We start from the raw sequence: 12,987 nt of genomic DNA, 5'->3' as shown, positions 1-12,987 counted from the left end.
CTAGGCTCTGCCGCACACTCGGGATGGAAGGTGAGCACAGGACGGACCATCACAGATTACTTTTTACTGAGTAGTTTTCTCTAAAAACTACAGTATTATTCATCACTCCATAGGATTACCACACAGACACATGGCTGACATCTAGTGGTTTGTTGTATTACTGCAGCAACAGCTGCATGCACTCCATATAGTAGGTGATAGAGACTAGAAGCATTCATTCATTTTCTACCACTTATCCTCACGAGGGTCGCGGGGGTGCTGGAGCCTATCCCAGCTGTCTTTGGGCGAGAGGTGGGGTACACCCTGGACTCGTGGCCAGCCAATCACAGGGCACATATAGACAAACAACCATTCACACTCACATTCATACCTATGGACAATTTGGAGTGGCCAATTAACCTAGCATGTTTTTGGAATGTGGGAGGAAACCGGAGTACCCGGAGAAAACCCACGCATGCACGGGGAGAACATGCAAACTCCACACTGAATTGAACCCTGGTCTCCTAGCTTTGAGGTCTGCACGCTAACCACTTGACCGCCGTGCCGCCCGACTCGAAGCATAATAATACATATTATCATATAGGCAAGCTTTGAGTAGTAAAGCCTATACACATAATATGTTTTGAATGTAGCAACTATTAGCATAATATTCTAGTTTCCTGACCCTTTCTTGTGTCATTTCCAGCTCCCAAATAAAAGTCCAAATCAGTTCATGGTGTGAATAGTTTTGGGCTGAGTTGGTCTGAAGCTAGCATGAGGCCCTCGGGTCTGCTTGTTGTCTATTTTGAGGCTGCGCTCATGAGATGAGCAGCATCAGCACGGCTTGATTGTGTGCAATTGACAAATCCACCACCAGCATCCACTCCAACGTGTCAGCTGGAGGAGCCGCAGACTTCAAAACATCATTAACAGACACTCTCCGCCTGAAATATTAATAGTTTGACATTTCGGGGGAAATCCAATTAGTCTTTCACTTGGAGGCCCTGAATTATTATTATTACAAAATGAACTGGCGTTTGTCTGGGCACCCTGCAGGGGGGTGGGGGGTGGGGGGTGAAGCATCGTTTAGCAGCCGCAGTAATTAATGGCTGCAAGTATCTCCGTTTAATTCCACTTACATGCATGCCAGAGGGGTGATGCAATATAGGAGGCTATAATTGAAGACGACTGGCCCGCAGCCACACACACACACACACACATACACACACACACACACACACACACAGAGGCAGCGAAACATGCAGGATTTACAAGCACTTGGCTGGAGGCTTGAATTAATTGACACGCTGGCAGATGTGTACGTAAAGATGCAATCTGCCAATCAGCGTTGACCCTCACACACTTTGGGACGCTCCTGGAGATTGAGAAGGAGCATCTGGCCGGACTCTTCATTAGGTACACTAATCTGATAAGAACCTATCCGAGATCTGGATCCAAAAATGAAGCTTGGCTGTGAGTGGCGCTGCCAGAGAGATATGCACATACCAATGGGTTTTAGTATTGAATTGGTATTTGCATTATATTCATTCATTCATTTATTTTCTACTACTTATCCTCACGAGGGTCGCGGGGGCTGTCTTCGGGCGAGAGGCGTGGTACACCCTGCACTCTAAAAAGTAATTCAAAGTGTCTGTTGACACCACTTGATTTTCTACATGAATGCAATGTAAAAAATGTAATTAATTGATTTAGATAAACTTTCTAAGTTGCTAACTTTATTTTTTAAGTTATGTTAAAATAATAATGTTGGCTATTACATGAACTTAATTTAGAATGTCATATACACTCAAATTTTATTGTTGGTAAGCTTAAAACAAAATTCAAGTTGCCATGACTTAATAAAATTAGCTTGGTAACATAATATATAAACACACACACATATATAGTATATATCTATTAAGTTACTGCTACTTAAAAAGTTGTGTGCATTGTTATTATAATTAAGTAGACAACAAATTAAACTACTTTGAATGAAATGATTAAGTCAGTTGACTTAACATATTTCTTTTTTTTCCCTTTATTTGGGCAAATATATGAATCATAACAGTGCATTTCTTACATAAATCAAAATATAACTTTCCATTATTTACATTTGTATTCAACTATCTGATAACAAGCCCAAAAGGAGTAGGCTGAAGCAAAAGCTTATAAATGCCTACCCCTTTTTGCAAGATATAATCATGTTCATGCCACTGTCTTGTTTCCCCTGTTATTATTATCATTGCAATATTATTATTGTTATCATTTTGTTATAATCATTATTACCATCATTATAATCATCATTAATATTACCATTTTCATCATTGTAGTTGAAAATTTTGTGATTTTTTATTTTTAATTATTTAATTTTACAGACTTCATTGCTTGTGGAGTGTAGAAATTTCATCTGTTATTTTCAGAAATCTACAGTTTATGTGTGTCAATTTATTGGCCCACTTTTTTGTGACATTTACTTATTTTCTGGATTGTATGTGTCTAATCTTATGCATTAAAAAACAAGAACTTGAGACTGCGTCTGGACAGGTGACCAACCCAAACATCAGTTTCTTCTTGTTAAACCCTACCTGAGGTTTTTAGACGTGTTTATTAGTTTGTGTGTGTCTAGTCTTGTGCATTAGGAAGCAAGGTTTTAGGTCTGTGCTCAAACCAATTTTTGAAGCAATGATGTCTTTCTGTCCATTATTACTATTTTTTGTAAAGTAATAATTAATAATAATTAATGATAATAATAATGATAATCACTACCTCTATATTTATGCATGTTAGCCTAGGTACCGCTAACAATTTATAGTTACAAGGTATTAAGGTAATATTCTTACATTTCTCATATCAGTCAATCAGAGATTCCAGCAGAGATGACAAGACAGTAGAATGATCACTATTAAAATTCCATTCCCACTTATATTTATAAACAGACACTTAGCTTATACTGTGTCACATTTCATCGAATTTACAACTAAATTAAATTCAGTAGTGCCACCAATGTAGACAGTTTTTTTTTTCTCTCCCCCCAAATTTAACAATATATTTTTTTTTTCCTGTGGCTACCGACAACCAAGCAAACAAAATAATGAGTAACAACAAAATAATGAGTAACATTATTTTGAGTTACTTTGAGTTACGAACTTAAAACTTGTCCCTCTGACAACAATTATTCAGTAAGCATTACTTAAAATAAGCTTTAAATGAAGAGGAAAAGCTAATTTGTGCTTTGCAATATTGTTTGTTGGTTCAAAGCAATTTCAAATGAAGTTGTCATAACTAAGAAAGACTAATGGAAACTGTTGCGTTGATTTTTTTTGTTGAGGCTAAACGTTTATTTTTTTAGTGTGGACTAGTGGCCAGCCAATCCCAGTGCACATATAGACAAACAACCATTCACACTCACATTCATACCTATGGACAATTTGGAGTGGCCAATTAACCTAGCATGTTTTTGGAATGTGGGAGGAAACCGGAGTACCCGGAGAAAACCCACGCATGCACGGGGAGAACATGCAAACTCCACACAGAGATGGCCGAGGGTGGGATTGAACTAGGGTCTCCTAGCTGTTTGTCTGCCACTAGTCCGCCGTGCAGCCCCAAAAAGTGCGACTTATAGTCCAGAAAATACGATATACCCCGTGGACAGCGCTTGATTGGGGCCATTGATTTCATCCTAGAACAGCATAATGACCCAAAACACAACTCCAAAATGTGTCAGCAATACTTAAAGAATAAGCAGACAGCCAGAATTCTGACTGTAATGGAGTGGCCAGCACAGTCTACAGATCTTGAACCCTATTGAGCTGTTGTGGGAGCAGCTTGACCGTAAGGTACGGACCAAGACTCCATTAAGCCAATGCATGTTGTGGGAGATGTTCCAGGAAGCACGGGGTGAAATCTCATCAGATTACCTTGACAAATTGAAAAAAAAGCTTTTTTGATGATGAAAGTAAAGTCTGAAGTACGGATTCATCATTATTTCTAACTCTGACAATGTCACCATTCCCTGTTCATTTGCTATATTTCCTATTCAGACTAATCTCATGTATGTTTCCATGGAAAACAAAAAAAAATTCCCAAACTTTCATTTGCAGCTGGTACAGCATCAACTCTTCTGGGAAGATCTGAGGTCATAGACCAAATGCTTATAGCGGCTCTCCCTCCACACCAAACTCAGCCAATTACACCTTCATAGACCCGATAGAAGCATCCTCCCATTCCATCCATCCTAGCCTTAATAATACACATCATCTTCCGATTAGATAATACCCATCTTTATCCTGCAACCATCCGGATTCTCCCGCCTGCCCGCTTCTCTTCTCCAGCCGAGCCATATTATCTGTAGATCCATCTGTCACATGGATTTAGATAAATAACCACACAGGATGTCATTGTTATGACTTTAGCGCTTAATATTCCACCTGCCCTCTGCATATTGTTTGGCAAAGGGGTGACATATTTGATATTTCATAAGCTCACAGCTATCGGGGCTGACTTGATTAAAGTGTAATCTGCTGAATGAATACTGGGGGCTGTTATGGCAATAACAAAACAAAGGAATTGGTACGGTCCCTCCATCGGCGCTCATAAGACTGATTGGTGCAAAATTTGGACTAAAAGTGATGTAATGACAGATGAGTCTTGGCAACATCTGCAGGTGGAGTTGTCGGCGTCATTAAGCCCGGCTTTAAGGAAGACGTCCTGATGGTGGTGCACGGGAACGCAGCCAGGCCAGCAAATATGAAGGCGTTGGGACATGTCATGGATGTCCATGCGTGCGTGTTGACCTCATCACGTGTCGTCCTATACCAAGGAGGTTCATAACCTCTCCTGGGATCTGGGAGGAGCTCCACCCTGACAAGGCTGCTAATGGACCGCAGGGAAGTTTGTTTCGTCAACGGTGGGCATCTGGTTACATCACGGCAGTCGTGTAAACTCTTCATGTCATCGTATTTTATATCCGTCTGCATTCACGTTTATTGTTACGGTTATTTTGCAGTGTTTTGCAGTCTACGGATTTGCGGCAGGATTTTCACTGCATGATTTTTTTTTTTTATTCCACAGTCAACAGGACCATTGAAAACCAGAGGAAATATAAAAAAAAAAAATTGTGGAAAAAGGTAAGTTTTTTTAACAACCTCATTCTGTTTTTACTTGTCTCAATATAAAAAACTATTTAAAAAATACTACAAAAAAACTATAAAAATATTAAAAAAGTCATATGTATTATATAAAAAGAATACATATATGAATGAATGAATACAAAATAAATACAATTAAATTAATATCTGCAAAACAATGGACAAAGTCCAAATATATATATATATACTATATATATATATATGTGTGTGTGTGTGTGTGTGTGTGTGTGTATATGTATGTGTGTATATACATATATATATATATAAATATGTGTGTGTGTATAAATATATAAATATATAAAATATATATTAAAATATATAAAATAGTGTCGTAGTTTTGGGGAAGAATGTGCCTCAAAAGTTAAACAAATTAAAAATAAATAAAAATCCCTGTCTCTTGAAGAGGTGAGTAGTTTTACTTAATTTTGGTTATAATTAACATTAACATGTTTTTTTCCTGAAAGCCCTTCCTGACGCCATGGATCACCACGCCACCTCCGTCAGCTACACACTGGTGGATGAAGGCAACATGGAGGACCAGCGCTCCATGCTGCCTCCACCCAGGACGCTTTCACCCCGTCTGGCCCGCCCTCCCCAGTGCGGGCTACACCACACGGTGTGGCTGGACAGGACCCAGGCCATGGCCACCATGCCTTTATACAACGGCCACCTTTGCCCCAGAGTCTCTCCGTGCTCCGTGAGGAGAGGAGACAAAACGAAAGGCAAGGACAGGAAACGGTCAGATGGTTGCAAACAAGCCCACAAGGAGCGTAATCACAAAGGCAAAGCCAAAAACTCAAACGCTTGTAGACTCCAGGAGAAAGCGTCCTCCTTTAATGATGGTTCCCCCTGCGGGTCACCCTTTAAGAGCTGCACAAGGCAAGTCCACCTCCAGGATGCAAGGAGACCAGGCCACCTTTCCTTGGAGATGAACGACCGCCAGAGCCTCCCGGAGATCATCATCACCAGCAGAGACGACGACGTTCACGCTCACAAAGAGTCTCCTCCATCTGAGGCAGCGGGCCTGTTGCCTGGGTCCGAGTGCAACGCCCCCCAAACTCCACAATCCAGTCCCAAACACAAGGCGGACACGAAGGACGACCAGTACTGGAAGACCCACAGCATCGGGTGGCGGCTGGTGCGTAGGAGGGCTCTGTTTCTCCGGAGGCAGCGCCTGAACGACTGCGCTCTTGCTGTGGGGATTTTTGGCATGGTCATGATGGTGATGGAGACGGAGCTCTCCTGGAGCGTCTACAGCAAGGTCAGTCAGTTGTACGGTTAGCACTATGGCGTTGCTAGCAGTGTCACCTGACCGGGTATGGCGTGGTATGACTGTTGTATGCTGTTGTATGGCTAAGCTAGAATGGCATGATATGATATGATATGATATGATATGATATGATATGATATGATATGATATGATATGATATGATATGATATGATATGATATGATATGATATGATATGATATGGTACGCTCCGCCATTGCTGTGGTAGCGTTGCTAATGTCAAAGGTAGGATATTGTATGGCATGCTCTGATGCTGTAATGCCAAGGTTATGGTACGGTATGATGGTACCATACATCATACATCATACATCATACATCATACCAGTGTATGGTATGATGGTACCATACATCATACATCATACCAGTGTATGGTACAATGTATGGTATGATGGTGCATGGCATGCTGTGGTAATGTTATGATGCTATGATGTGGTATGGGCAGTTATGTAATGTCATGGAAATGATGCTATGCTATGGGTAAGTATGATGTAGTACTGCTATAAAGTCAATACTATGATAGTGTATACATACATGCTGTAGTACTGTTATAAAGTCAATAGTATGATAGTGTATACATGCTGTAGTACTGTTATAAAGTCAATAGTATCATACTGTATACATGCTGTAGTACTGTTATAAAGTCAATAGTATGATATTTTATGATATGCTGTAGTACTGTTATAAAGTTAATAGTATCATACTGTATACATGCTGTAGTACTGTTACAAAGTCAATAGTATCGTAGTGTATACATGCTGTAGTACTGTTATAAAGTCAATAGTATGATATTGTATGATATGCTGTAGTACTGTTATAAAGTCAATACCATGATAGTGTATGCATGCTGTAGTACTGTTAGAAAGTCAATGGTACAGTATTGGTACAGTTGTAATGGCTATGGTATGATAGTGTATGGTATACTGTAGCATGCTATGATTCCACGTGCAGTAAAAGTGCATCACAGCTACGTATAAAACGGTTTTCATTATGTCCTGCAAGTGGATTAATAAAATGTATGCAAGATTAAAAGATTATATGGGATGACTGGCTGTACATTGAGCTTTGTATTGATGTGTGTGTGTGTGTGTGTGTGTGTGTGTGTGTGTGTGTGTGTGTCACAGAGCTCTGTCTTCTCGCTCACGCTGAAATCCATCATCAGTGTGTCCACCATCATCCTGCTGGGCCTGATTGTAGCGTACCACTGCTGTGAGGTGCAGGTAACATGATCTTTGACTTGTTGTTTCATTGGAATGCTTTGTGTGCTTGGGGCCTCGGAGATGCTCCATCCATCGCATTGTGACGCCCACGTCCATGCTTCCAGCTCTACGTCCATGACAGCGGGGCGGAGGATTGGCGTATCGCCATGACGACCGAACGTTTGGCCCTGATAGCGCTGGAGCTGGCGGCGGTGGCCATCCACCCCTACCCCGTGGGCCTGATGGCGTACTTCCAGCAGACCGCCGCGCCGTTGCCGCTCTCCGAGACGGAGCTGGAGATCGTGCTGGCGCTGCCCATGTTCCTCAGGCTCTACCTGCTGGGCCGCGCCATGATGCTGCACAGCCGGCTCTTCACCGACACGGCGTCCCGCAGCATCGGGGCGCTCAATAAGGTTGGCAAGTCACACCCGGGGGGGGAAGGATGGAATATGAAATCTGAACACTTCTACATACACGTAGGTCAAAGGTGACCAATGTGGCCCTAATACTCTGTGGTTTGAGTGCAATTGCACCTCCTAGTGGTGAAGGTGTATTACACTTTCATATAATAATATTGAAGATACTGTAACATTTAGGCATATTTTGAGAGCCCAAGTGGGAAAATAACGCAAAGAAAGGCAAATTAAGGTGTCAACTGGGATAGGTTCCAGCTCAGCCGTGACCCTGAAAAGGATAAGCGTTGAAAAATGAACGAATGACCTTTTTCTCCCTTGCCTTCCAAGGCAGATTGACAACAGTATTATATAATCCTAATATCCTAATCTGACAATGTCCGTCTCTGCTCCACCCAGATCCACTTCAACACCCGCTTTGTGGGCAAAACCCTGATGACCACCTATCCGGGCACCGTGCTCATGATCTTCAGCGTCTCCCTGTGGATCGTAGCCGCCTGGGGTCTCCACGTGTGCGAGAGGTAATCATGCAATCCCGTCCGGTTTTCATTGCGATCCCCCATGACCCAGTGTGTCCCCTCCTCAGGCACCACAACTACAGGGACCTGAGCAGCAACTACATGGAGGCCCTGTGGATGGTCTCGGTCACGTTCCTGTCCATCGGCTACGGAGACGTCGTCCCTCACACCTACTGCGGGAGGAGCATCTGCCTCCTCACTGGGATCATGGTGAGCGGATCACACAAAGGGAATCTCGTGAGCATTTATAATCGCCACAACGTGTCCGCAGGGAGCGGGCTGCACCGTGTTGGTGGTGGCGGTGGTGGCACGCAAGCTGGAGCTGACGCGAGCTGAGAAGCACGTGCACAACTTCATGATGGACTCGCACATCTCCAAAAGGGTTGGATTTTGTTTTTGATGATTAGTTGGGTGGGTGGTTGGCGTTAATGGAAGCAGCAATGCCATCTGGAATTCACATAAAGTGGGAAATGTTTCTGCATGCTTTTAATGGTGGACAAAATAGAAATCCAACTAGAAACGTTAAAACGGCTTGCATTAGTGCAGGGGTCTCAAACTCAATTTACCTGGGGGCCACTGGAGCTAGGGTCTGGGCAAGGCTGGGCTGCATCAGGTTTTCCAAAAAAAACAAAAGGCATTTATTAAAAACAGAAAAATATACAAACTTTTTCAGTGCTTTGGTTCTGATTTTCTACAAGAAAAGCTCTGATAAAACATTCCACTGTTCTCAAATATCTTAATTTTTATTTTTCTACACAAAATAAGATGAAAAATAAATAAACAAATCAAGAATAAAGAAAATCAATCAATCAGTAATAAATAAATATAATAATAATAACAAAACGGCAAATAATAAAAACTTAAGAAACCACATATAGTCGGTGGGTAGACAAATTATTTTTTTCAGATTAAAAAGAACAAAGCATTATTAGAGCCCTGTAGACATGACAAAACACGACTATAGTCACATTTATACTCTTTTTATTTACAACATATTGCGCAACTGCAGGGTCTTGAGACACATGCTAACTCGCAAACTAGAGAGCTAGCGACCTAAACGGTAGCCTTCAAGTTATTTCCTTTAAACTTAAATAGCCAAAAACTTACCACTTCCACACGGATAGGGGGGATAACTATTAACAGTTATTTAACCTTTAACATGAACATGAATCAAACGTAATATTTTTTTCTGGGTACATGATACCATACAGCATCCATATCAAACTTGCGTGGGCCGCACTAACATTAAACTTTCACATCAAGGCGGGGGCCTCAAACTAGTGTCCTGCGGGCCATATTTGACCCGCGGGCCGCGTGCTAAGACCGATTTAGAGTTAAAAATTGCATTTTTTATGGGACATTTCTGTTGTCTTTTCCATCCTCCAGATAAAGATTGCAGCAGCAAATGTGCTGAGAGAGACCTGGCTGATCTACAAACACACCAAGCTATCCAGAGAAAAGGACCACACCAGGGTCCGAATGCACCAACGGAAGTTGCTGCTGGCCATCCACGAGTAAAACAAAAGCCTTTTCTACATGGATTCGACTGTTTTATCTCTCAACTGCTCTTACTGCTTACTTGATCATAAAATCTAATGATTGTGGCACCAGGTTGCGGCGTGTGAAGGTGGAGAAGAGGATCTTAGCCGATCAAGGTAGCACACTAGTGGACCTGTGCAAGGTGAGAGAGGCAAGTGGACACATCTCCGGATCGGATAGCCCCGGAATCCAATACCAGCGCATACCTTGTGACGCTTGTCGCCTCACAGATGCAGAACCTCTTGTACGACGTTCTGGCTGAGGTGCAGGGCTGCAGGTCCGAGCTGGACACACACATCCACGGCTTGGAGAAACACGTGGAGGAGTTAAGGGAGGGTTTCCGGAGTCTCATGCCACTCCTGTCCAACACTTTGTCCATGCAGAACTCCTCCATCCGACACCTGCTCAGAGAGAGGGAGAAGAGCGAGACAGCAGTAGGGGGCGGTGACAGGTAGAGTGGCGCCCCCAGTGGAGGATGTTAGTATGGCTGCTTTTGTGCAACATTTGCAATGAAATCCTGTATCAGTTCTGCCTTTATAGACAATCATTACTTTAGATTGGCACTGCAGTTTTTCTTGCTAAAATCACAAATAATGATCTGCAATTTTGAAGCTAAAATACCAAATGTGCTCATCAGATTTGATTTACTTTATGGGGATAATTAACTACTAGAACGGTTGTTACATCGCACATAGCATTTCTGCTACCTCCTATTGCGATCAAATTTTGTTTTAATACATTTGCATTTATTTTGTGTTTGAGCACTAATGACACTCAAGAGTTTGAGTCTGATACCAATGTCCAAGTAGCTTTATGTATTAAATGTAAAACTGCACTTTCTATGTTGTTCTGTATGTTTAGCAGTAGCTAAATGGTGGGAGTGTGATGGCAAAAATATAGATTTGTAATAAAACAAACAATTGTTTAACCAAACGAACATTTTATTGAGAGAGACAAGGATGGAGGGTAGAGTTACAGCGATCTTTCAAGCACAGACCAAGTCTGTCATTGCATCCATTTTCCACCGCTGACATCGACCGGTCCATCTCCTCCTCTACCTTTCAGCTCCGGGGAGAACATTTTAGTGCTGCTTCCTCCTGAAAGAACACCCTGCGGGGAGGCACGTTGACAGAATGAACAAAAGTCTGTGCCAGTCAGCGTTTTACCACCACATGCCAACCCGGTCTGTGCCTGTGTAAACAGGCATGCTAACACAGTGGAGCTAAACTGTTTGTTCTCAGCCTTCGAAAGGGGGGAGCCAGTGGTCTAGCTCAACCCTTCTGCAAACCGAGGTTCTTCTAGCACTGGAATGAGATTGGAAAACCACGACACAGGAAGTCCAGTCACTTAGCAGTGCAGCAAAATGAATCACAATTAGCATGGCACACTGATACCTGGTGTCAATGTTTGCTTCCGGCTTTCTATACACACAAATTTAAACTCCAGCAGCAAAGTACATAATACCCTGACCTTTAGGTGTACAAAAGTGGTTTTACTGACCCTCTGTGAGACGGGCTTTGCCTCCGGTGGGCTGACACAGGACAGTCGAACAACCCACACACAGCACGACCGTCTGTGCATGGCTGAACACTGTTGTGATCTTGTAGCATCCTGCAAACCAAACAGGTAGATCATTTACACACTTTTTGGAATTCATTTAAAAAAAAAATAATATATATATATATATATATATATATATATATCATATATTCATTATTTGCATTTGTAATTCATTTTAACTCACTTAATATGTAAATGTTGGAGGATTTTTATAATTACTTCAGAAGTGCTACAAAATATTGATGACATTATATAATATATATGTATATATATTCCTGCTTTGCAGTTCACATTGCTTTGTAACAAAAATATTTCCATTACAAGCAAGGGTACATTTACACTTAAGTATGTGTGTAATTAACTTTCAAAACTCTCAAAGCTAAATAAAACTATTAGCAATGTCAAGGTTGGACAATATTAGTGTTATTAAAAGGGAGAAATAATTCAATTGTTTGGCTTTAAAAAATACCAAACATATCACCGAGGTATCGTTCTTTCCTCTCTCTTTTGAATGTTTCTTATAAATGTGAAGGAAACTGCTAGAAAAACCTACCTGGACATTTAACATCCATAAAGTAAGAGTTAGGACTCTGGACAAGGCGCTTCTTCTTGTGCCTCCTCTTCTCCTCCTCCGGGGATGGGTGCAACAAGTCTTTTGCGAGCTACAAAACGAAAGGATATAACATGAGGCGTGAATTATTGATACGTTGGCACCCGAAGAGGATTTTATTATTGGTGGTTTTCATGTCTGTTTCTGGTTCTTCCGGTTTACTCTTCCGGGCTTCCCGGTTGGCCTACATTTCTCATTAGGTAACGTGTCCGTTAGTTGTGTTCGCAGTCCACAAAATGACGACTTACATAAACAAAATGGGAAATAAAACGACATTTATTAAGCCGTTGAAGTCGACATTAAGCAGAACAGTCGCATCGTAACAGCTAAACTGGCTCCATGTTTGCAGCGTGCGCGCCGCCATCTTGAGTCACAATGCGCTCGAGGAGTGACGATTAATTTGTTTATAACTACGACTAAATATCAACATGGACGATATCAGGGGGCATCAGTCGAACCTCTAATGTATTATCTAAACATTGGGCCGTGAACGGGCGCTTTAAAGTTTGTTCAAACGGAGAAAATAGCGTTCGACGACATGGTGAGGATACTCACTGGCATGTTGGCGAGGAAATAGCCGCTGCCGAAAAGGAGGCATTACCGGAAGCGAGGGGCTGATATCGGCGGTTCCTTTGAGCAGCGACCCGGAAGTGACGACTTTGACGCGACCAGGGCGACCATCTTGGTGAGGTCAGTTACATTTAAAACAGTTGTGTTTGTTTCACTTATGTTTCACA

General features: G+C 41.9%; 2 protein-coding genes and 1 non-coding gene across 5 annotated transcripts; 1 reads left to right on the top strand and 2 right to left on the bottom strand.

Moving 5' to 3' along the window:
- The first annotated feature begins 4,562 nt into the window (after nt 1-4,562).
- On the top strand, nt 4,563-11,185 carry LOC131101633 (small conductance calcium-activated potassium channel protein 1-like). Of its 3 annotated transcripts, XM_078792088.1 has the most exons (11): nt 4,565-4,885; nt 5,050-5,105; nt 5,591-6,387; nt 7,536-7,631; nt 7,736-8,023; nt 8,423-8,544; nt 8,610-8,751; nt 8,813-8,923; nt 9,928-10,055; nt 10,153-10,231; nt 10,311-11,185. In XM_078792088.1, the coding sequence occupies exons 3-11, from the start codon at nt 5,605-5,607 to the stop codon at nt 10,533-10,535; spliced, it is 1,974 nt and encodes a 657-aa protein (XP_078648214.1). In that variant the 5' UTR covers nt 4,565-4,885; nt 5,050-5,105; nt 5,591-5,604; the 3' UTR covers nt 10,536-11,185. The 3 variants fall into 3 exon arrangements, 2 of the variants coding, with proteins under 2 accessions (XP_078648214.1, XP_057902928.2); XM_058046945.2 differs by having other exon boundaries at nt 4,565-5,105; nt 10,153-10,222; XR_013627714.1 differs by having other exon boundaries at nt 4,563-5,105; nt 9,928-10,231; nt 10,311-10,378.
- Nucleotides 11,001-12,915, bottom strand: LOC131101644 (small ribosomal subunit protein eS27). The gene is made up of 4 exons (XM_058046960.2): nt 12,806-12,915; nt 12,194-12,302; nt 11,581-11,691; nt 11,001-11,190 (listed from the first exon to the last, which is right to left on the bottom strand). Exons 1-4 carry the CDS (start codon nt 12,809-12,811, stop codon nt 11,162-11,164), a joined length of 255 nt encoding a protein of 84 aa, XP_057902943.1. The 5' UTR covers nt 12,812-12,915; the 3' UTR covers nt 11,001-11,161.
- LOC131102460 (small nucleolar RNA SNORA35) lies at nt 11,310-11,439 on the bottom strand. Its single transcript, XR_009119454.2, has one exon. It is a non-coding gene; the product is annotated as a small nucleolar RNA SNORA35 (small nucleolar RNA).
- Nucleotides 12,916-12,987: the final 72 nt, after the last annotated feature.

The sequence above is a fragment of the Doryrhamphus excisus genome, linkage group LG7 (assembly GCF_037039965.1).
Source record: "Doryrhamphus excisus strain RoL-2023G ecotype Guam linkage group LG7, RoL_Dexc_Guam_v1.1, whole genome shotgun sequence".
Taxonomy (NCBI): Eukaryota; Metazoa; Chordata; class Actinopteri; order Syngnathiformes; family Syngnathidae; genus Doryrhamphus; species Doryrhamphus excisus.
This window is presented reverse-complemented; position numbering and strand designations above follow the sequence as displayed.